The sequence below is a fragment of the Stegostoma tigrinum genome, chromosome 35 (genome assembly GCF_030684315.1).
Source record: "Stegostoma tigrinum isolate sSteTig4 chromosome 35, sSteTig4.hap1, whole genome shotgun sequence".
NCBI classification, from domain to species: domain Eukaryota; kingdom Metazoa; phylum Chordata; class Chondrichthyes; order Orectolobiformes; family Stegostomatidae; genus Stegostoma; species Stegostoma tigrinum.
The window spans coordinates 4,736,008-4,759,424 of NC_081388.1; the positions used below are offsets into that span (position 1 = coordinate 4,736,008).

Consider the following 23,417-nt stretch of genomic DNA (forward strand, 5'->3'; position numbering starts at 1 on the left):
TCGCGCTGCGGCATTCCCATGGCAACACACATGTTGTTACTGAGTTTTAAACTGATTCAGGAAATATCAGAAAAGGATCTTTTTTCAGAAACTGGAGCTTGCAGTGGCAGAGAATTTTAATTTCACCTAATTCAATGTGACATGATTGTTGAGTGATAATGGGAACTGCAGATGCTGGAGAATCCAAAATAACAAAGTGTGAAGCTGGATGAACAAGCTTGGCCTGCTGTGTTCATCCAGCTTCACACTTTGTTATCTGACATGATTGTTGAGTTTGGATCCCCTGTTTTCTTCATTGAGGTCAGGATTGGAGAGGGAGGCCAGCTGGATGAGGTGATGACATCTGGAGTACGAGAGTCAGGCTGGCAATGAGAAAGGTGAGAGTGAGAATGTGAATTATTGTGCAACTAAACCTTACCACAGAAAGCTACCCCTTTCCAGGGAATGCACTACCTAAAATGACAAGGTCAGAAAGATTCAGCACCTTATCAGAGCAGACTTTGCTTTTGACCATAATTTTGACAGCAAAAGGAATCCGAAATGGTTACTGTACCCGTTGTCACTCACTGGAGTTATCACTGGGTCCAGGTTTTTGCTGGCAAGTTATGTGTTCAAATCTCACCAGTTTACAAATGTACAAACAGCTCTAACCACCCCACCATCTCTGTCACAACCATCAATACTTGCCCAGTCCCTCTCTGTGTAATTTTCTGTACTCACTCTCTCTCCTCTCTGAGTCAGGACAATGTAGGTCCAAGCAATGGCTCACCACTGGAGAAGTGAGTGGATATTTACAATTCTGTCGATGCAAGGGAGTTCCTGCCACAATGAACATCATGTACCATTTGTTGTGAGTCGAGTCATTTCACTCTGATACTATATAATTTGAGATAAAAGCTAATGCAGCTACAAACAGCAGTGCATGGACCCTAGCAAACTGTATCTAAGGAGCATCTTCATACTATAGTAAAGACCATCTGGGTTCCAACCAGAGGTATGTCCCTGAAGTGACTGAGAGATCAGATTCTGAGAAGGGACATGTCAACACAATGAGTGGTGAAGATGTGTTTCACAACGTCACCTCATTAAGAACATCAATGTCACCACAACACACAAAGTGTTTGTAAAAATCCAAATGATTGGCCGTTGGAAAACATGTGACTGTTTGCTTATAACTAAGATTGTCACAGGGTAACGTGTCGAGATGACACTCAATTCCCACAGACATGGGAAGACATAACAGAACTTACAAATATAAATGTAAAACGTAGAGCACACAGAGGTTCCCTGTGCAGGATCATTCGTGCTGGAGTGTCACTACAATCTGTTATCCTGAACATCACTGACATTCTACAGCAGAGAAACTGCTCGACCAGCAATCACAGGTCTCCCAGCACGATGTGACCATACACTAGTCACAGTCAGTGGAATCACTCAATAATCAGACAACAAATCAGGCAATTTCAGAGACTACCGCTTCAATTCATGATTTAACATTGAAATTTAGAGTCACAGAGTCAGAGATCTGTATCCTTCAGCCCATTTTACTGATGCCAGTCAAAAACTAACTATTTTAACAGCGTTTTCCAGAACGGGGCCCGAAGCCTTGAATATCTTGGCACTGAAAGTGTACATCTAAATCCTTCTTACATCTTATGAATGTGTCTGCCTTGTCCACCCTCACAGACAGTGAGTTCCAAATTCCCACAACCCTCTGGGTGAAAAGTTTCTTCCCCAAATCTCTAAACCTTTCACCCCTTACCTTAAATTTACACCCACCCCACCCCCGCAGCCATTGTTCCCTCCATTAAGGGGAATATGTCTTCCTGTCTACCCCATCTACGCCCCTCATAGTTTTTGTACATCTCTATCATGTCCCCTGGCAATCCTCTCTGCTCTAAAGAAAACAAACCCAGTCTGTCCAAACCTTCTTCAAAATTGAAACTCACTAGCCCCAGCAACATCCTGGTAAATCTCCTCTATACCCTCTTCAGTGCTATTACATTCCCCCACAACGTGGATTCTAGAACTGCACACAATACTCTGGCTGTGGCCTAACCAACGTTTTATGTAAATAGGAGGTTATACAGTCCAGAGTGGTTGGATAAAAATAGCAGTTTCAAGGGAACTGCGACCTTGTATTGGCAAGACAATGAATGTCCGTCCACTCACCCACAGTGCACCTGTAGCGTCCACTTAAAAGACACATTGAGCTGGACAATAGGGACTGAGATGAAGCATTCAGAAAGTGCACAGACTGCTTGACAAGCTGTTTAATGAAGAGGAATGGAGTGTGTGTACTGACACGTAAATGCAGCGTTCAAGTGTTGTCCTGTTAAAACATTCACCTTAGAGCAAGAGTCAGTGGGTTTGAAATAAATGTCGGTTACAAGGTAGTCATCAGAGATGGAGAGAGAGGTGGAAGAAGGAGAGGGAGGTATCGGAGATGGTCCAGGTGAATTTCAGGTTGGGTGAAAGGTGTTAGTAAAGTTGATGAACTGTTCAAAAGCTCCCCATGCGAGCATGAGGCAGCACCAATACAGCTATCGATGTAGAGGAGGAAGAGATGGGGGATAGTGCCAGTGTACTAGCAGAAGAGGGATTTTTAGCTGTGGGAGTCAGTGGGTTTGGAATAAATGTCGGTTACTAGGCGGTCATCAGAGATGGCAACAGAGATGTCCTGGATTTTTTTAGCTATCATTTTCTGAAGGAGGGTCCCAACCCAGTACGTCAGCTTTCCAGTTGCTCTGATGCAGCCTGGCCTGCCGTGTTCCTGCAGTTCCACAGTGTTATCTCTGACTCCAGCATCAGCTGCTATCTCACCTTACAGTGAACCTTAGATACGCATATTCCTCTCAAAGCTTGATACAATGTACAGTTCCTGGTCAGTGCATCTGTGAAGGTGCCCCAAGTGCCCATTATATTCCAGACCACATTCAACGAGGCAGTTTTTTTTTTCCATGGCTCCCCTTCACACTGAGTATCGGCCAGGGTTTTGGTCAAGCTCACATTGAACATATCCCACCCACAGGACCAGGAGTGATCTGTATCACTGATGTCATTGCTTTGACAGGAAAAGGAAAGCAAGAACATCACCACAGCCCACACACGTAGAGGAATGGTGTTCAACAGTCAGCCCTTTCAGTTCTATTTACTCCAATGTGGGTGCACATCATAGAATCATTAAAACCCTATAAGACCATTCAGCCCATTGAGTCTGTATCAATGTCTTCACCTAGAGAGTGGGAAGCCTGTGGAATACTTTGTCACAAAAGGTGGTTGAGGCCAAAACATTGAATGTTTTCACAATGAGGTCGATGGCGTTCTTAGGGTTCAAGGGCCTAGGGTAGAAGTGGGAAGAAGGGATTGAGTTGGATAACCAGCCATGATCATATTGAAAGGGGGAACAAGCTTGAAGGGCTGAATGGCATACTCCTGCTCCTATTTTCTATGTTTCCATGTTTCTTGAACCAACGATGGAGATAAAGGGGCATTGGTTTGATGGGCGATGGTGGGGGGAAGGAGTTGGGAGGGTGAGAATGTGAAGTCAAGGCCACATACTGACATGATATATTTGAATGGTCAGCACAGGCTGGGGGGGTGGAGTGGCCTACTCCTGCTCCTAATTTAATATGTCTGTCTGTTGGTAAAAAACTCAGTAACTGGCAACTTTAAATGACCCAGAATAGAATTTACAATTAGTGGAGTGAATGTCACCATTTATTGTGCCTGAACTACATTTCAATTGTTTAGGCATCTTGTTAATTGTTAACAATTGCTGTCCTGCGATGATGGCTTGTTCTTGGTCCTTCCAGCTTCTTCATTTCTCCCCACTGGCCCAGGCTGCCATCTCTGACCCACATTTCCCTTCGCTTTATCTTGCAGGCTTTTCATCACTAAATGCAGTGGGTGTACTGAGGCCATTGGTCCGTCCCAGTTAATCATGCGGGTGCTGGGGAGCGTATACCATGTCGAGTGCTTCAGCTGCTGTGAGTGTGAGCGGCACCTACAACAGGGCGACGAGTTTGTGCTGAAGGAGGGACAGCTCCTGTGCCGCGGCGACTACGAGAAGGAGAGGGAGATGTTGAGTGGGATCAGCCCAGTCCCGACGGAGTCAGGTATCCAAGACAGGGCTGGAGTCCTGAGCAAAGTGCCAATTAATCACATTTGGAATAATAGCGACTACTGATGTCTCCCTTAGGTTTTGGCAAATATTCCCTGTGTGAAGAAAGATGTGCAAAATAAATGATTAGCATTTTTAACATTTGAATTTAAAACAAAAATAGAGGCAGCTGAATTTTGGCCAATTCTGTCAATGATTGTTTTGAATCAGGTCAGAAAGTGATAGAAATAGTGTCACAGTTCCAAGAAATATAACTGCACCAAATGCCTAGGAGAAACCTAGTGATGTTAATGGATAAGATGTTTACACTGTTGGCTTTTTGAAAGGCAGTGTAAACACATTAAGGCAATTCATCTCTCTTTAACTTCGAAACTAAAGCTTCAAACCTTCTGTTCTGAAGAACTCAAGACTATGGGCCTTGTGAGGAAAGCAGCTTTAGTGTAGGTAGTGGTATTGTTTTGGCTGTATGGAATTGAGGGGCTGAATGGACTGTATGATTCTATGATCTAGGGTGGCACGGTGGCTCAGTGGTTAGTACTACAGCCTCATAGCGCCAGGGACCTGGGTTCAATTCCAGCCTCGGGTAACTGTCTATGCGGAGTTTGCACGTTCTCCCCGTGTCTGCGTGGGTTTCCTCTGGGTGCTCCGGTTTCCTCCCACAGTCCAAAGATGTGCAGGTTAGGTGGGTCGGCCATGCTAAATTGCCCGTGGTGTTCAGGGGTGTGTGGGTTATAGGGGGATGGGCCTGGGTGGAATGCTTCAAGTGGCAGTGTGAACTTGTTGGGCCAAAGGGCCTGTTTCCACACTGTAAGGAATCTAATCTATGATTCCATGAACTCAGCGTTGAGTTCAGAAATGAACATTTCTTCTCTCCCAGCAGGAAAATCAAGATATTTCCAGTTCAGCTCAGGGAAATCAGCCACTTCCATGGAAGTGATTACTAGTGTGTGAAGCTTCCAAACAAAGGGAAGTTCACATAGACACCTTCAACTTGTTAGAACGGAGAAGGCTGGGCCTTCTAGTGAAAGGTTCAAGCAGCAGGTTTGGAAAGGAATCTCAATAAAAATAGTTAGAGCAGCCAGGGAGCGAGACAGGCCGGAGAGTGGCTGTTAAGCAAAAATCTGACAAAAAAGAGGTCATCCACACCAACCCGCTGAAGAATATCCCACAAAGTCTTACACCCCCCCAACCCTGTCCCTGTAACTCCATATTTCCCATGGCTAACCCACACATTATGGGTGATTCAGCATGGCTAATCCACCCTATACTGCACATTTTTGGAATGGAAAGGAAACCAGAGCACCCAGAGGAAACTCACGCAGACACAGGGAGAATGTGCAAACTCCACACAGACAGTTGCTCAAGGTTCGAATCGAACCCAAGACCCGGGTGCTGTGAGGCGGCAGTGCTAACTATTCAGGCAGGAGTGATATTTATCTGGGATTGAATCTGTGTTATGTTTGGTATTAGAAACAGGTTTGTTTCAAGATCTTTCTAAATGTCTCCTCTATTTGGAGCTTTGTACTTTTCCTTCTTAAATTCATTACACTAATGTTCTGCTGTTAGTGAACATTCACAGCCTCCTGTGAATAACTTACAGTGGCTAATCACCATGTGTAGAAGTGAATTGCACAGGAACTTGGGTAGAAGTGCAGTCACTAAAGTCAAGCAGAAAACCCAGCATCCGACCGCCGCACAGCAAGATCTCACAAAGAGCAACGTGGTTTAGCAGGGCCTGGCACAGGGGCTATACATCAGAGCCCAACAACCAATGGCACTATGGGGCCCCCGGTGCTCAGACTGTGTCGGGAGGGTTGGTGGTAGTGGTGGGGTGTTGTGGAGGTGCAGAGTAAACCTAGTACAGGGACTGGGCCTGGGACTAGGCCCAAAGCCTGGGGCCCATGATTTCTGACCCTGGCCTTGATGAAGGCTCAAGTCATCTGTTTCCATAATGTTGGCTGAGGAACAAATATTGTCCAGGAATCCAGGGGGATTCTCTTGTTCTTCATTTGCGGAAAGATCTTTTCCGATGTTTCTCATCCTATCAGAAAGATGATTGCTCTGACAGTACAGCTTTCCCTCAATCCCAAATGAGATGGCCCCCTCAACTAAGGAAAAGTGTTCTCAAATCCAAAGTGAAGCCAACAAAACATCAGGTAAGGAGGCCTGCACACAAACACAAACATGTACCTGGAATTCTTCAAGCAACTGACACAGTTGTACGTAGAAATATTGTTGGGCTGATGGCTTAGAATTGGGTTTCCTGGAGCTATTAGATCACAGACTCACAGACTTATTACAGTTCAGAAGGAGGCCATTCAGCCCATTGTGACTCTACTGGCTCTATTCTCCTGTGCCAATCTCATGCCTTTTCCCATTCCTTTGATCAACAGAATCAGCTTCTCCCTACTTACTCAGTCCAGCCTGCTCATTGTTTTGAAGACCTCCATCAAATCTCCTCTTAGCTGCCTTCTGTCCAAGGAAAATGCTCCCAACTTCTGCAATCTATCCTCATCGTTGAACTTCCTTATTCTTGGAACCATACTTGTAAAACACTTCTGCACTCTCTCCAATGCATTCACATCTTTCCTATAACCTTAGACATTGGCTGAGGTATTGTATACAGCATTGGGCACCACAAGTATCTTATACAAGTTCAATGTCACCTCCTTGCTCTTGTACTCTATAGCCCTGTTAATAAAGCTGAGAACACTGTGTGCTTTATGAACTTGCCTCTTCCCCTTTACTGCCACCTTCAATGATCTGTGCATATATATATATACCCAGATCCCTCTGCTCCTGCACCCCCTTTAGAATTGGAGTCATTATTTTATATTGTCTTCAATATTTCTTCCCATAATGTGACAAAATGCACAAGACTCTTTGGGAAATGTTACTGTTGATATATAAATGGTAAGTCTCACCATAAAGTGGGAAATAGAGAGGTTAAAAGTTTAAAACAAAAAGACCTGCCTCAATGTTAGCTGTTTCCTTTGGAATGCAACTGAGGCTCCAACTCCCCAACCAGATGTTGCCTGGCTTGCTGTGTTCTTCCAGTCTCCTATCCGGGATTCCAGCATCTGCAGTTTTTTTATCCCAGACCCACTGGGAGACTGATTCGCTCTCAGGTGTCAGGTCACTCCTTAAAATATTTCCAGGAGGCTTGTATTCCACGTTAACATCACTTTTATTCTTCAAACTCATAGGCCGGGCTTCCGTGATCTTGGAAATGCCAAATTGATCAACTCAATGCTTGTGAGCCAAGAGGAGCAGTGGTCCTTCTCTCCAGTCCAACAGCCTGACCTTTCGACCCCATCATGATGTCTTCAACACCTACCTCCCAGTGATTGACTGTTTCTAGCTGTGGGCATACTCCTCCAACAGCTTGACTCCCTTTGGCCTGGCTGCCATGCTAGGAAATGGAGAACTTCTCTGCAGGGTGTCTCATTTTGTGTATTGGCTCATGTAATGCAGGCATTTCTGGCTGGAGTAACATTCATGACACATTGCATGAAGTTAGGGAAACCCATTGGTTCACTCCATCAGATGGATACCATGTGGTGCAGACTGGATGCATAATGGCCCGGTATGACAATTGCTCTGCCTGTAGAACATAGAGCATAGAACATTGCAGCACAGTACAGGCCCTTCGGCCCTTGACATTGCGTCGACCTGTGAAACCAATCTGAAGCCCATCTAACCTACACTATTCCATTATCATCCATATGTTTATCCAATGACCATTTAAATGCTCTTAAAGTTGGCGAGTCTATTACTGTTGCAGGCAGGGCATTCCACCCCCTTACTACTCTCTGAGTAAAGAACCTACCTCTGACACCAGTCCTATATCTATCACTCCTCAATTTAAAGCTATGTCCCCTTGTGCTAGCCATCACCAACCGAGGAAAAGGAATCTTACCATTAGCCCAGTACCCTGTGTTCCTGTTAACTTGCAATGTCCCTCTATAACTTGCAATATTCTTCCGCACTATCTACAACTCCACCGACTTTAGTGTCATCTACAAATTTACAAACCCATCCTTCTACGCCCTCATCCAGGTCATTTATAAAAATGACAAACAGCAGTGGCCCCAAACAGATTCTTGTAGCAAGTTTTGAGAAGATTTGTAGCTCAGGTTGAGGTTCTGGATGTGAGTTTGCTCGCTGAGCTGGAAGGTTCGTTTTCAGACGTTTCGTCACCATTCTAGGTAACATCATCAGTGAGCCTCCGACGAAGCGCTGGTGTTATGTCCCGCTTTCTATTTATCTGGTTAGGTTTCCTTGGGTTGGTGATGTCATTTCCTGCATTGGTGATGTCATTTCCTGTTCTTTTTCTCAGGGGATGGTAGATTGGCTCCAAAATGTCTTTGTTGATGGAGTTCCGGTTGGAATGCCATGCTTCTAGAAATTCTTGTGTGTGTCTCTGTTTGGCTTGTCCTAGGATGGATGTGTTGTCCCAATCAAAGTGGTGTCCTTTCGCATCTGTATGTAAGGATACGAGTGATAGTGGGTCATGTCGTTTTGTGGCTATGATGTTCATGTATCCTCATGTATCATGTATCCCAACACCCACAAACGAAGCTGCATTAGAACATTATTCCAACGAGCCACCACACACTGCAGCACAGAGGAACTACGCAGAGCAGAAGAAAATCACCTACACAGCATATTCAAAAAGAATGGGTACCCAATGAACACAGTCCGCCGATTTCTCAGCAACAAACCCAAACAAACAGACAAAACGGGCTCAGAAACCATAACCACTCTCCCCTACATCAAAGACATTTCCGAAATGACTGCCAGACTACTCAGACCTCTTGGCATCAGGGTAGCCCACAAACCCACCAACACACTATAACAGCAGCTAATGAACTTAAAAGACCCTATACAGACAACAAATAAAACGAACGTCATCTACAAAATACCTTGCAAGAACTGTGACAAACACTACATTGGACAAACAGGCAGAAAGCTAGCCACCAGGATACATGAACATCAACTAGCCACAAAACGACATGACCCACTATCACTCGTATCCTTACATACAGATAAGGAAGGACACCACTTTGATTGGGACAACACATCGATCCTAGGACAAGCCAAACAGAGACACGCACGAGAATTCCTAGAAGCATAGCATTCCAACCGGAACTCCATCAACAAGCACATTGATTTGGAGCCAATCTACCATCCCCTGAGAAAAAGAACAGGAAATGACATCACCAATGCAGGAAATGACATCACCAACCCAAGGAAACCTAACCAGATAAATAGAAAGCGGGACATAACACCAGCGCTTCGTCGGAGGCTCACTGATGATGTTACCTAGAATGGTGACGAAACGTCTGAAAACGAACCTTCCAGCTCAGCGAGCAAACTCACATCCAGAACAGATCCTTGTGGTACACCGCTCGTAACTGAACTCCAGGATGAACATTTCCCATTCACCACCACCCTAAGCCTTCTTACAGCTAGCCAATTTCTGATCCAAACCGCTAAATAACCCTCAATCCTGTATTTTCTGCAATAGCCTACCATGGGGAACCTTATCAAACGCTTTACTAAAATCCATATACACCACATCAATTACTTTACCCTCAGTCACCTGTCTGGTCACTTTCTCAAAGAACTCAATAAGGTTTGTGAGGCACGACCAGCCCTTCACAAAACCGTGTTGACTATCCCTAATCAAATTATTCCTATCTCGATGATAATAAATCCTATCTCTTATAATCCTTTCCAACACTTTATCCACAACCAAAGTAAGGCTCACTGGTCTATAATTACCAGGATTGTCTCTACTTCCCTTCTTGAACAAGGGGGCAACATTTGCTGTCCTCCGGTCTTCTGGACTGTTCCTGTAGATAAAGACAACATAAAGATCAAAGCAGAAGTCTCTACAATCTCCTCCCTAGCTTCCCAGAGAATCCTAGAATAGATCCCTTCAGGCCCAGGGACTTACCTATTTTCACATTTTCCAGAATTGTTAACACCTTCTCCTTATGAACCTCGATTCAATCTAGTCTACTAGTCTGTATCTCAGTATTCTCATCGGCAACATTGTCTTTTTCCTTTGTGAATACTGACGAAAAATATTCATTTAGTGCTTCTCCTATCTCTCAACTTCCCACTACTGCCTTTGACTGGCCCTAATCTTACTCTAGTCATTCTTTTATTCCTGACATACCTCTAGAAAGTTTTAGGGTTTTCCTTGATCCTACCTGCCAAAGACTTCTCATGCCCCCTCCTGGTTCTTCTTAGCTCTCTCTTTAGGTCCTTCCTGGCTAACTTGTAACTCTCAAGCGTCCTAACTGTACCTTCACGCCTCATCTTTATATAAGCTTCCTTCTTCCTCTTGACAAGAGATTCAACTTCTTTAGTAAGCCACAGTTCCCTCACTCGACCACTTCCTCCCTGCCTGACAGGTATATACTTATCAAGGACACGCAGTAGCTGTTCCTTGAACAAGCTGCACATTTCAATTGTGCCCATCCCCTGCAGTTTCCTTCCCCATCCTATGCTCCTTAAATCTTGCCTAATTGCCACATAATTGCCTTTCCCCCAGCTATAACTCTTGCCTGCAGTATATACCTATCCCTTTCCATCGCTAAAGTAAATGTAATCAAATTGTGATCACTACCACTGAAGTGCTCACCGGCCTCCAAATCTAACACCTGGCCTGGTTCATTACCCAGTACCAAATCCAATGTGGTCTCCCCTCTTGTTGGCCTATCTACATACTGTGTCAGGAAAACCTGCACACATTGGACAAAAACTGACCCACCTAAAGTGCTCGAACTATAGTGTTTCCACTCAATACTTGGAAAGTTAAAGTCCCCCATAACAACTACCCTGTTACTTTTGCTCCTATCCAGAATCATCTTTGCAATCCTTTCCTGTACATCTCTGGAACTTTTCAGAGGCCTATAGAAAACTCCAAACAGGGTGACCTCTCCTTTCCTGTTTCTAACCTCAGCCCATACTACCTCAGTAGACAAGTCCTCTTCAAACGTCCTTTCTGCCACCATAATACTGTCCTTGACTAACAATGCCACACCTCCCCCTCTTTTACCACCTTCCCTGATCTTACTGAAACATCTAAATCCCGGAACCTGCAACAGCCATTCCTGTCCCTGCTCTGTCCATGTCTCCGAAATGGCCACAACATCGAAGTTCCAGGTACTAACCCATGCTGCAAGTTCACCCACCTTATTCCGGATACTCCTGGCATTGAAGTAGACACACCACCTTCCTGCCTGCCGGTACACTCCTGCGACCTTGAAACCTTATTCATGACCTCACTACTCTCAACCTCCACTACACTGGAGCTACAATTCAGGTTCCCATCCTCCTGCTGAATTAATTCAAACCCTCCCAAAGAGCATTCGCAAATTTCCCCCCAGGATATTGGTACCCCTCTGGTTCAGGTGTAGACCATCCTGTTTGTAGAGGTCCCAACTACCCCAGAATTTGCCCCAATTATCCAGGTATCTGAATCCCTCCCTCCTGCAATATCCCAGTAGCCACGTGTTCAACTGCTCTCGCTCCCTATTCCTTGCCTCACTCACACGTAGCACAGGTAACAAACCAGAGATAACAACTCTTGTTTGTTCTAGCTCTAAGCTTCCACCCTAGCTCCTTGAATTTCTGCCTTATATCTCCAACCCTTTTCCTACCTATGTCATTGGTGCCTATCTGGACCACAACTTGGGGCTGCTCCCCCTCCCCCTTCAGGATCCCGAAAACACAATCTGAGACATCACAGACCCTGGCACCTGGGAGGCAACACACCAACCGCGAGTCTCTCTCGTTCCCACAGAATCTCCTCTCTGTCCCCTTAACTATGGATTCCCCAATGACTAATGTTCTCCTCCTCTCCCCCCTTTCCTTCTGAGCAACAGACCCTGCGCCAGAGACCTGTACCCCATTGCTTTCCCCTGGTAAGTCATTCCCCCCCCTCAACAGTACCCAAAACGGTATACTTGTTATTGAGGGGAATGGCCACAAGGGATCCCTGCACTGTCTGTCTGTTCCCTTTCCGTCCCCTGACTGTAACCCATCTACCTTTATCCTGTACCTGAGGTGTGACTACCTCCCGGTAATTCCTCTCAATCACCCCCTCAGCCTCCCGAATGATCCAAAGTTCATCCAGCTCCAGCTCCAGTTCACTAACGCGGTTTCCGAGGAGCTGGAGTTGGGTGCACTTCCCGCAGATGAAGTCAGCAGGGACACTAGTGGTAATCCTTACCTCCCACATTCTACAGGAGGAGCATGCAACTGCACTAACACCCATTCCCACTGTTCTGAATTCCCAAAAACAGACTATTGGGGGAAAAAATACTAGTAACTTACCAAATCGGCACTCAGAACTTTTTTTTGGTGAGAGGAGGAGGATGGGCGAGAGACACTACCTGATTAGTGCTTCGGGTAAAGCATCCTCCAAATATATTACCTCACTTGCTCAGCCATCCTGTATCCGCCCCCTGCTCAGCACACTCCAGCTAGTCATGAGGGAAGTTTTAATGGATAAGTTTACCTTCCCAGGCTGCCCTCACACCTCCTTCCGGACTCCTGCCACTGAAACAACTGAAAGTAATGTAAGAACCTACATAAGATAGTGTACACAGCCCAGATCATCACAGAAGCCACCCTTCCAACCACAGACTCTATTTACACAGCTCACTGCTGCGGAGAGGAATCCAACATCACCAAAGCCCATTTCACCCTGGTAGTGACCTCCTACAACCTCTTCCGTCAGGCAGAAGATACAGAAACCTGAACACACACACAAGCAGGTTCAGGAACAGCCTCTTTCTGCCTGTTATCAGACTGTTCAATGGACCCTAGCCTCAAATAATGTAACCTGCAATGCAGCCTATATGCCTCTGTCTTTTTGATTTGTACATCCTTTGTTTGCTGTGATCTGCCTGTACCACTCCCAAAACTTTTCACTGTATTTCGGTACACGTGACAATTAAATCAAAATAAAAATCACAAATAAAGCCAACACAACACCAGTTTAATTCTCCCTGATGTGGCCTTGGAACCTAACTCCTCCCCTTGCCCCCACGCTTGATGTGGAATGATGCAGAGCCCCTCAAGCAATGTACAAGTCCTTGGTGAGGCCACACCTTGAGTGTGCAGTTTTGGTCACCTAGTCTGAGGAAGGAAGTTCTTGCTATTGAGGGAGTCCGGTGAAGTTTCACCAGAATGGTTCCCAGGATGGCAGGACTGACATATGAGGAAAGACTGGATCGACTGGGCTTGTACTCACTGGAATTTAGAAGAATGAGGGGGTTGTCATAGAAACATAAAAAATCCTGATGGGACTGAACAGGCTATACATAGGAAGAATGTTTCCCTCAACATTGGAGGAGTCTAGAACGAGGGGTCACAGTCTAGGAACAAGGGGTAGGCCATTCAGGACCGAGATCGGGAAGAATTTCTTCACTCAGAGAGTTGTGAACCTGTGGAATTCTCTCCCACAGGAAGCTGTTGGGGCGGTTCATTAGATATATTCAAAAAGGAGCTGGGCGTGGCCCTTGCGGCCAAAGGGATCAAGGGGAGTATAGGGAGAAAGTGAGAGTGGGATACTGAGATTGCACGAGCGGTCATGATCATATTGCATGGTGGTGCAGGATTAAAGGGCCGAACGGCCTCCTCCGGCACCGATTCTCTGTGCTTCTACGGAACTAATCAGCTTGCTGGCTGTGGGATCTTGCTATGCACCATTTGTCGGTGAGGGGGACTGCCTAAATAATAGTCACAAATGATCTTTCTCTCTGCCACACCCCTGTGAAGTGCCTTTCAATGTTTTCCTGTTTCAACGACGCAAATCGTTCCTAAAAGTGCCGAGAAAATGTTGAAAATTTCATGAATAGACTTAAGTTCCACGGGTTAAAATCAGAGAATATTGTGTGGTCTCATTGTCCACTCTTTTTCTCTGTGTGTTTCCTTGCAGTGAAGAGTGAAGATGAAGAAGCTGAACAAATCGGGCAGACCCAGGGCAAGGGAGGCTCCAAGGGTAAGGACCACAAGAGGTGTAAACGCCCACGGACAATACTGACCACCCAGCAGAGACGAGCCTTCAGGGCCTCCTTTGAGGTATCATCTAAACCTTGCAGGAAGGTATGAACCAACACTGACAGCGTGCTGAGGCACATTCGGTTCTTTCTGTAAATACGTTTGTTTGTGGGTACTGGCTGGGCTAGTATTTGTTGCCAGTCGCTAATTGCAGTTAAGAGTCAACCCCAATACTGTGGGTCTGGAGTCGTGTATAGGACAGACTGGGTAAGAGCAACAAATTAGTGAACTAGGGAGCTTTCTATGGCACAGTGTGGAGCTGGAGGAACACGGCAGGCAAGCAGCATCAGAGGAGCAGGAAAGTAGACGATTCGGGCTGGGACCCTTCTTCAGAAAAATTCACTTTTTTCTGAAGAAGGGTCCCGACCCGAAACGTCAGCTTTCCTGCTCCACTGATACTGCCTGGCCTGCTGTGTTCATCCAGCTTCACACCTTGCTATCTCTGACTCCAGCATCTGCAGTTCTTACTATTTCTGAGGTTTCTGTGACTTTTTTTAATTGAATTCAAATTTCACTATCTGCCATAGTGGAATTCAAACCTTGGTCTCCAAATCATAAGCCTGGGTTTTCTGAAATACAAGCACAGTGACATTACCCTTTTGTCAGGGGAGTTGGCAGATTTCCCTGGGTCTGTGCCCAGCTGAAGGAAACACCAGATGGCCAGTGCTTGAGTTTCCAATACGGTGCAATATCAGGGTACAGACACTTGAGAAAATCCACCAGAACCTTTCAATTGAACACCAGGCACTTTTAAAATACACAAGGTGATGATTAGCAAGGAACAGCAGCACATCATCAAACCCAGGAGGATTGGAAGGGGTTATGGGGTGGGGGGGAGGTGTAAGAGGGTGCGGTGATATTGCAGGGTTTTTTGATACTTTCCAGAATGACATGGATGCCTGTCTTGTTAACCCACATTGTTATCTGTCACCAGGATCTCAAGTAGGCACATGTACCCTCTGTTACAATACAATGGCCCTGAGAGGTGTATTTTGTCCTGTTTGTTTATATAAAGAAAGGTTGCGACGGAGGTGACCAGCTGTCTGCTTAAAGTCAATAAAGCAAACAGCTTGTAAGGCTTTGAGTTTGTTTTAAAGTGGCAATAATAGAAGCAGCCTGAATGGGTGGGGCCAAACTCCTGGAGAACCAGGATATTTAGTTTTAGCTTTCAGCAGTTGCTGGGGTGTTGAAAGATATGAAAGCTTTTATTCCTCTCACAGTTATAGCTAAAAACTGGGAGTTCTCTTCCTGCTGCTAGAATTGTATATGAGGCAAACTATTTCACTGACTTTGTCTTTGCCAAGAGTGTGTTTATGGGATGTTACTGTATTAGAACAGTTAATTAGTAGTAGTTAATAACTGTAATCTATATTGTTTTGTTAAGCATTTCGATAGAGTTTGTTACGCCGATTCTTTTCTTTTGCAATTATTTTATCTGTATTTTACCTTTAGTATAAAAATAACATGTGTTTTGCTTAAAGTCAAGTAGTTTGGCCAATTGAATTGCATCTGGAACGCAAAGCCTGGTACTTGCCTTTAAAATAACATTATGGTCTAGACTATCTTCTCAATACATTTTGAGAGAGCTTGGTCTCGTCCATAATACCTTTTTGGCCTAATTAGCTCATCCTTTATCTTTTCTATTGCAGCCTCAATTTTTAAATGTTATTTTCATTTTCCATTGTGGTTGTTTGCATTGGAGCCAGTTTCCAGTGTAGCAGTCCCACTTGGATAGTGGGGGAGTGGGGGTGGTGGGGGGAGCTGAGGCACCAACTGTTTATTTTGCATGAAGTCGCTATAGCCCTCATTGAGAGCATCACTTCCTCTGCTGGGGCAGATATTTTCAGATATATCCTAGACCAGGCTCCTGTTTGGTTTAAACCTGATGTCTTTCCTGATAGAGGCAAGGTCTTTCCCCCCAACAATATCCCAAATTATTAGGGGCTATGGTGCTTGTTTCATTGTTGTTGCATACCTTGCTGACCACAGAGTAATGCAGAGGTAGTTCACATTCAAGCAGTTTATTTTCATAACTTAAAATACCTTAGATATTTACAGAACTTTTCAATTTGATGCATTCATCACAACCACTGCATGTCCAGTCTATCTCCTGGGAATTTTCTCTCTGTGAGCAATCAAGCGCTGTAAAAGGATCGATGAGCAAGCAAAAAGACAAGCCAAACACTACAGGTGCAGTGTCACATTGAATGGCTGTGAACTCCTCACCTCCCCTTCTCACTGGCATGGAGTTGTGTTCAGGGTTGTTCAAGAGTGAAGCCTACATACCAAAAGGGGAGTGGGACTTGCAAAAATGCCTTAGAGACAGGACTAGTGACAAATTATGATTCTTCTGACTCTAGGAAAGAACACATTGCTGTTCCCCAGGGTTCAGGGTGGTAGTCCCTACTGTTTGAATTCTATCAGTGATCTGGCATGGTTTTACATTTTGCAGATAGTACAGAAGTTGGGGAAATGCAGGGAATTGTGTGGAGTTTAATAACTGACTCCAGAAGGACAGAGGCTGGTGAAATGAAGTGACACACAGCAGTTGAAATTTAACATAAAGAAATGCGAAACAATTCATATAGAGAGGGGGAAATAAGGACAGACTCTCTGAAATAAAGTGTAGAATTCTTAATAGGGAGCAGGTACTGAGAAACCTAGGGTCAATGGCATTCGTAGTTTTTGATATATGTTAGCTCACATAACATGTGCCACAGATAGCCAGGTTTTGTTGGGTTAGGTATCTTGAAGTCTATTTACAACACTACTAATAAGGATACAACAGCACAGCCTTCCACACATTGTAATTAGGGCTCAGAGCTTGCTGATGTTACCATAGATTATACACAGAACTGATTGACTAAAGATGCTATATCAATGGCAGTACACAGAGAAAACAACATAAGGTGAGGCAAATATCTCTATGCTGGCACATCACATGTAATGATATCATGTAACAGCTTTAAAGGTAAGGGTTTGTCTGGTCTACGATTTATACCATAATGCAACATAAATAAATTTTTGGAGGTGGCAGAACAAATTGATAAAAGTGTTACAAAAGCAAGGATGTTATGCTAATACTTGTGGGAAACACTAGATCTGCCTCAACAGGAGTATTGTGTTCAATCAGAAGGTTGGGAACGCTTTGGAGAGGGGCAGTAAAGATTTATGAACAGTGTTCCAGAGTTGAAGGACTTCAGTTCAGCAGAGAGACTGACAACAGAGAGGTTATTGTCCTTACAGCCAAGCAAGTTATGACATTGAATAACATGGAGAATGGAGGAAATTATTAAATAAGGGGAAAGATGGCTGTTATTGTGGTGGTAAGTCCCAGGAGTGGTTGGGTGTTCTACATCACTGGAGAGAGATTTGCTGGATTCTGACTTCACCTGGTGAAGGAGCAGTGCTCTGAAAGCTTGTGATTTCAAATAACCTGTTGGACTATAGCCTGTGAGTTCTGACTTTGTCCACCTCAGTCCAAGACCAGCACCTTGACATCATGGCTGGATTCTAAAGCATTTTCAAGATTACAGTGATTCAACATTCTGCTAATTATTTTTTACTCACTTATGAGTCATGGGTATCTCTGGCTGGCCAGCATTTATTGCCCATTCCTAGTTGCCCTTGAGAAGGTGGTGGTGAGCTGCCTTCTTGAACCACTGCAGTCCATAGGCTGTAGGTTGACCCACAATGCTGTTACAGAGGGAATTCCAGGATTTTGACCCAGCAGCAATGAAGAAATGGTGATATATTTCCAAGTTGGAATGGTAAATGGATTGAAGGGAAACTTGCAAGTGATGGTGTTCCCATGTATCTGCTGTCCTTGTCATTCTAGACAGTCATCAGTTTGGAAGGTGCTGTCTGAGGATCTTTGGTGAATTTCTGCAGTGCATCTTGTAGAGACTACACACTGCTGCTACTCAGTGTCAATGGCAGAGGGAGTGGGTGCTTGTGGATGTGGTGCCAATCAAGTGGGATGCTTTATCCTGGATGGTGCCAAGCTTCTTGAGTGTTTTTGGAGCTGCACCCATCCAGGCAAGTGGGGAGTATTCCATCAGACTCCTGTAGATGGTGGACAGGCTTTGGGGAAACAGCAGGTGAGTTACTCCCCACGTTGTGTCGATCCTTTGACCTGCGCTCGTAGCTACTGTGTTCATGTGGTGAGTTTCTCGTCAATGAAAGCTTCTGGGATGTTGATGGTAGGGAAATCAGTGACGTTTGTGCAATTAAACGTCAAGAGGACAATGCTTAGATTGTCTCTTATCAGAGATTGTCATTGCTTGGGACGAGCGTTTGCGCGAATGTTACTCGCCACTTTTCAGCCCAAGCCTGGATATTGTCCAGATCATGTCACATTTGGACAGTGTAGGCCAAGTGAGTAGTAATGTAAGAGCTCACATGATGGAGAGACTCTGACGAGAGATATAATTGTGTACACCTTGTGCCAAGTTTGTGCATAAATAGTTTGATTTTGTTCCAGGTGAGGGAGACGCTGGCAGCAGAGACGGGGCTGACTGTCCGTGTCGTACAAGTTTGGTTTCAAAACCAAAGAGCCAAGGTGAGAGCCCTTTCCTCTCGATTTCCTTTTACCTAAACCCCCTCTATCCTATGGTTTGTTTAACCTGTGATGTGTGACCCTGCAAGCATTGTCAAAGCTATCTCTTGCCACTCAGAGGGTGAAAACGTAGGCGTCATGGGGCGGCACGGTGACTCAGCGGTTGGCACTGCTGCCTCACAGAGTAAAGCACCCGTGTTTGATTCCACCTGCTGGTGACTGTCTGTGTGGAGTTTGCATGTTCTTCCCGTGTCTACATGGGTTTCCTTTGCATCCTCCAGTTTCCTCCCACAGTTCAAAGATGGGCAGCTTAGGTGGATTGGCCGTGATAAATAGTCGTGTCCAGGGACGTGCAAGCTGGGTGGGTTAGCCACGGGAAAAGCAGGGTTACAGGGATAGAGTTGGGTCTGGATGGAATGCAGTTTGGAGGGTCGGTGTGTACTGATCAAAAGGGCCAAGCGGCCTGCTTTCACACTGCAGGGGTTCTATGATTCAATGAATCTTAGCTTTGAGGCAGAAGATTATGAGTTCAAGCTGTAAGTTAGAGCAGAGAGAGGGCTTTACTGAAGGAGGCACTGTCTTTGGGATGGGATGTTATGCGAGATCCTCAGGAAGGTAAGGAAAGAAATTCCATGAAGGTTTTATTGAAAATAAACAGGTCGGTGCCCTTTGGTGTCCAAGACCATCGTAATTCCCCAAACCACAAAACTGGGAATCAAAATAATCTGCTCATTTATCTGTCCACTGTTTACAGGATCCTCCAAACACACATTAGTAGCTGTTTTCTGATATTCCTGCAGTGACTACACTGAACGGATCACCTCTCTGCTTACTAAGCACCTTGGGTCTTCCTGAACAGTGCCACATAAATGAAAGCTTGACATTAGTCATACAGTCATATGGCATGGAAACAAACCTTTCGGTCCTACTAGTCCATGCTGCCCCAAGTTTCCTGAACTAAACTAGTCCCATTTGCCTGTGTTTGGCCCCATATCCCTCCAAACCTTTCCTATTGATGTATCTGTACAAGTAACTTTTAAATGTTGTAATTGTGCCAGCTCCCACCACTTCCTTTGGAAACTCATTCCATACACTCACCACCCTCTGTGTGAAGAAGTTGACCCTCAGGACCCTTTAAAATCTTTCTCCTCTTACCTTAAACCTGTCCCCTCTAGTTCTGGTGTCCCCTATCGTGGTGAAAAACGTTTTGCCTTTCACCTTCTCTGTGGCCCCTCATGATTTTGTAAATCTCTAAGGTCACCTCTCAGCCTCCTATGCTCCAGGGAAAAATGTCCCAGCTAATCCAGGCTCTCCTTACAGCTCAAACTTTCCAGACTCAGTAACATCCTTGTAAATCTTTGCTGTACTTTTTCCAATTTAATGACACCCTTCCTATCAGCAGCGTGACCAGAACTGTAGTGCAGTATTCCAAATGTGGCCTCATCAATGCTTCGTTCACCTGTAAAATGATGCCCCAACTCCTATACTCAGTGCTCTGACACATGATGGTAAGTGTGCCAAATGCCTTCTTCACCACCCTGTCTACCTGTGACGCCCTTCCAAGGCACTGTGTGCCTGCGCTCTTGGGTGTCTTTATACAACTACACTCCTCAGGGCCCTGTGTTTACCATTTCAAAGTGGGGGGGTTGTTGTGTTGGTGGCCACTCTACCCTGTTACAATCGACAGTTTTGATGGCGACTTCCACTGCCAGGTGTCCAGAACAGCTGCCTGCTTTGAAAGGCGAATGACCCCCTCTTTAAATGGGAAGTGCGGCCCGGAGACAGAAATGTGGGACCCTGCAGTGTTGGGGTTTGAACGCCTGACCCTAAGAGTGTCAGCCTGTCTTTCTGGCCAGCCAGTAATCACTGACCGTGCCCCCACCTCCCCCATAAGCATGATAGTTTCGGTTGAAGAGGTAGTGCCCCTACCTCTGATCCAGGAGGCCCAGGTTCAAATGGGGGAGGAGGTTCCAGAGGAGCATAGTAACATTGCAGAACGGGACGACGAGGCAAATGTCAAATTGTTCCAATTTGATTTTCCTTTGTGTTGTGTTTTTGACGCGCCCAGATGAAGAAACTGGCCCGTAGGCAGCAGCAGCAGCAGGAACAGGAGCAGCTGAGCCGCCAGAGGATGGGCAGCCGTCGGAGCTCCAATCGAGGAGCAAGGCAGCTGCACCAAGACAGTCACGGTGAGCAACGGTGAGGGAGGAGGGTGGTCAGCAAACTAACCGAGGGCCAGGGGGGAGAGCAGTGTGGGGCTGGGGGATGGGGGGTGTGGTTTGTGCACAGCGGGTTTACTGGAATAGGAGCAGGAATGAGTGACCCAGCTATAGTGTGTTTGTGGGGGTGTTGCTGGAAGAGCTGGGAGTGCTCTCAGTGCACAGGAGGCGACCAAAACATTTCTGTGAGGGACTTTGTGAGGGTACTGCGGAATCAAGTTTGTTACAGTGCAGTAAGGAGACCATTCAGCCCATCATGTCTGTGCCGGTCCTGTGAATGAGCAATTCCCTCAGTGCCAGGCCCCTACCTTCCCCTTCTAATAACAGTCTAATTCCCTCTGAATGCCCCGATTGGGTGTATCTTCACCCCACTCTGAGGCAGCACGTTCTGGACCTCAGCCTCCTGCTGAGCAAGAGAATTTTCACCATCATTTGGTTTGAGCTCCTTTTGCGAATTGTTACAAAATCTGGCCCTCTCGTTCTCAATTGGGAGGGATTGCTGCCCCCAGCCACTGCGCCAACAACCAGGGGAAACGGCTGGCCAGTGAACCCGAGGAGAGACCGCGATGTTTCACAGGAACCTGTCTTGATCAGGGAGCTGCTTGAATCGGCAATGGAGACAGACTGAACAGGAGGAGTCAACAGATGAGTGATCTGCATCAGGTTCCATCAGTGTGACACACACACACACACACACACACACACACACACACACACACACAGACACTTCGGTACATTCACACACACACGTGCACACACACGCACACAGGCTCGTATACATTCACACACACACATGCACACACACACATGCGCACGCATGCATGCGCGCACGCACACACACACAGACTCGTGTACATTCACACACACACATGCACACACATGCGCGCGCGCACACACACACACACACACACACACACACACACACACACACACACACACACACACACACACACACACACACAGTCAGATGAAGCATTGTAACCACTATAAGCAAGGTGAGAGTGAGCCCTCTCCCACTCACTGAAAGCCATGTACAGTTTTCCTTTCAGAGCACCTTAAAGCCTCTGACCTCTCCCACATTGAGTTGCTCTGGCAACATATGCTTCTACCAGCATGTTGCAGCCCAGAGCTATGGATGGTGATGGTACAGACTCCAATATTCTTCCCATCACATGGTTGTCTAGGAAGTCTCTCCCACTCCTACTGTGGGCCGTTGCTGTGTGTTAAAACGTATTGTCAGGTCTCTCTGTACCTGTTTGGCTGCATTAGGAATGCGCCTTCCTTATCCATCGTGCACCCAGAACTTCTAGCTTAGAGTCAGGGACACTACCCACTGCACCACGGGATCACCTAATGATAGGCTACCCACTGTGTAGGCTACCCCCCCAATCCTGGTTGGAAAGAGGGCCAGCTCCTGCTGGATCAGACTCGGTAAAGCAGGATTCACATCCTGAGCTGCGGGGGTTACACAGGAAGGAGAACTGCCTCCTGATAGTGTACTTTGTTCCAGCTTTATAAAACCTCACCTGCCCTCACTTATACATTCAGAATGATCGTTCAACATTGGCTGAGTGCTTGTGTTTGCAATGTGTGAAGCAAGAATTGATGCTGGTGTCTTCATGGCCTGTACTTCAGAGTGTCAGTAGAGCCAGGAGGTTGCAGTGCCTGAGTTTGAGAACAGCCAAACTTCACAGCTTTGTTCAGCAAGGTCCCAGCTCAGCTGCATGGTTACGGGGCAGTGTTTCATTAGTATCAGAGGGGAGTGCTGCATAGGTGCATGGGTTCTGCTTCAGTGTGCCATAGAATAGTGGTGCATGGGTGTATGGGCTCTGCTGCAAAAGTACAGTGTAGGGGTGGCAGTGCTGCACGGGTGGGTATGGGCTCTGCTGCAATGGTGCTGGGGCCAGTGCTGCATGGTTGCATGGGTTCTGTTGCAAAGATGCAGGCATACAGTGCTGCACAGGTTCATGGTTATGCTGCAATTGTGTCAAAGGGGCAGCACTGCACAGCTTCATGGGATCTGTTGCAGTGGTGCAGGGGCGCAGGGGCAGAGTGCATTAGTGCATGGGCTCTATGGTCAGTGCTACATGGGAGAATGGGCTCTGGTGCAATTGTGCTGGGGTCAGTGCTGCATGGGAGCATGGGTCTGCTGCAGTGGTGCTGAGGTACAGTGCTGCATGGGAGCATGGGGTCTGTTGCAGTGGTGCTGAGGTGCAGTGCTGCACATTGCAAATGACCAGGCAGCTACATTCTGTGATAAGCTACTCGTGCATACAAAGAAATTTGGAGGGGACACACACTAAAAGAAAGATGATCCATAGATACCACCCAAATTTTAAAGGGGACAAGTTTCCTCAGCCCTTTCCTCATAAAATAATCTCTTCATTCCAGGATTCAACCTATTCAGAACTACCTCCATAAAGAGACCAAAACT

The 23,417-nt window shown here is 46.0% G+C and overlaps 1 protein-coding gene across 1 annotated transcript in view; it reads left to right on the top strand.

The window, feature by feature from the left end:
- The window catches only part of lmx1al (LIM homeobox transcription factor 1, alpha-like), a 508,073-nt gene that overhangs the window by 477,483 nt on the left and 7,173 nt on the right, over positions 1-23,417 (top strand). The window contains exons 4-7 of the mRNA XM_048522007.2: positions 3,886-4,118; positions 14,085-14,251; positions 18,690-18,767; positions 20,833-20,953. Coding sequence (XP_048377964.1) covers positions 3,886-4,118; positions 14,085-14,251; positions 18,690-18,767; positions 20,833-20,953 — 599 coding nt within the window. The remainder of the gene's footprint in view (positions 1-3,885; positions 4,119-14,084; positions 14,252-18,689; positions 18,768-20,832; positions 20,954-23,417) is intronic.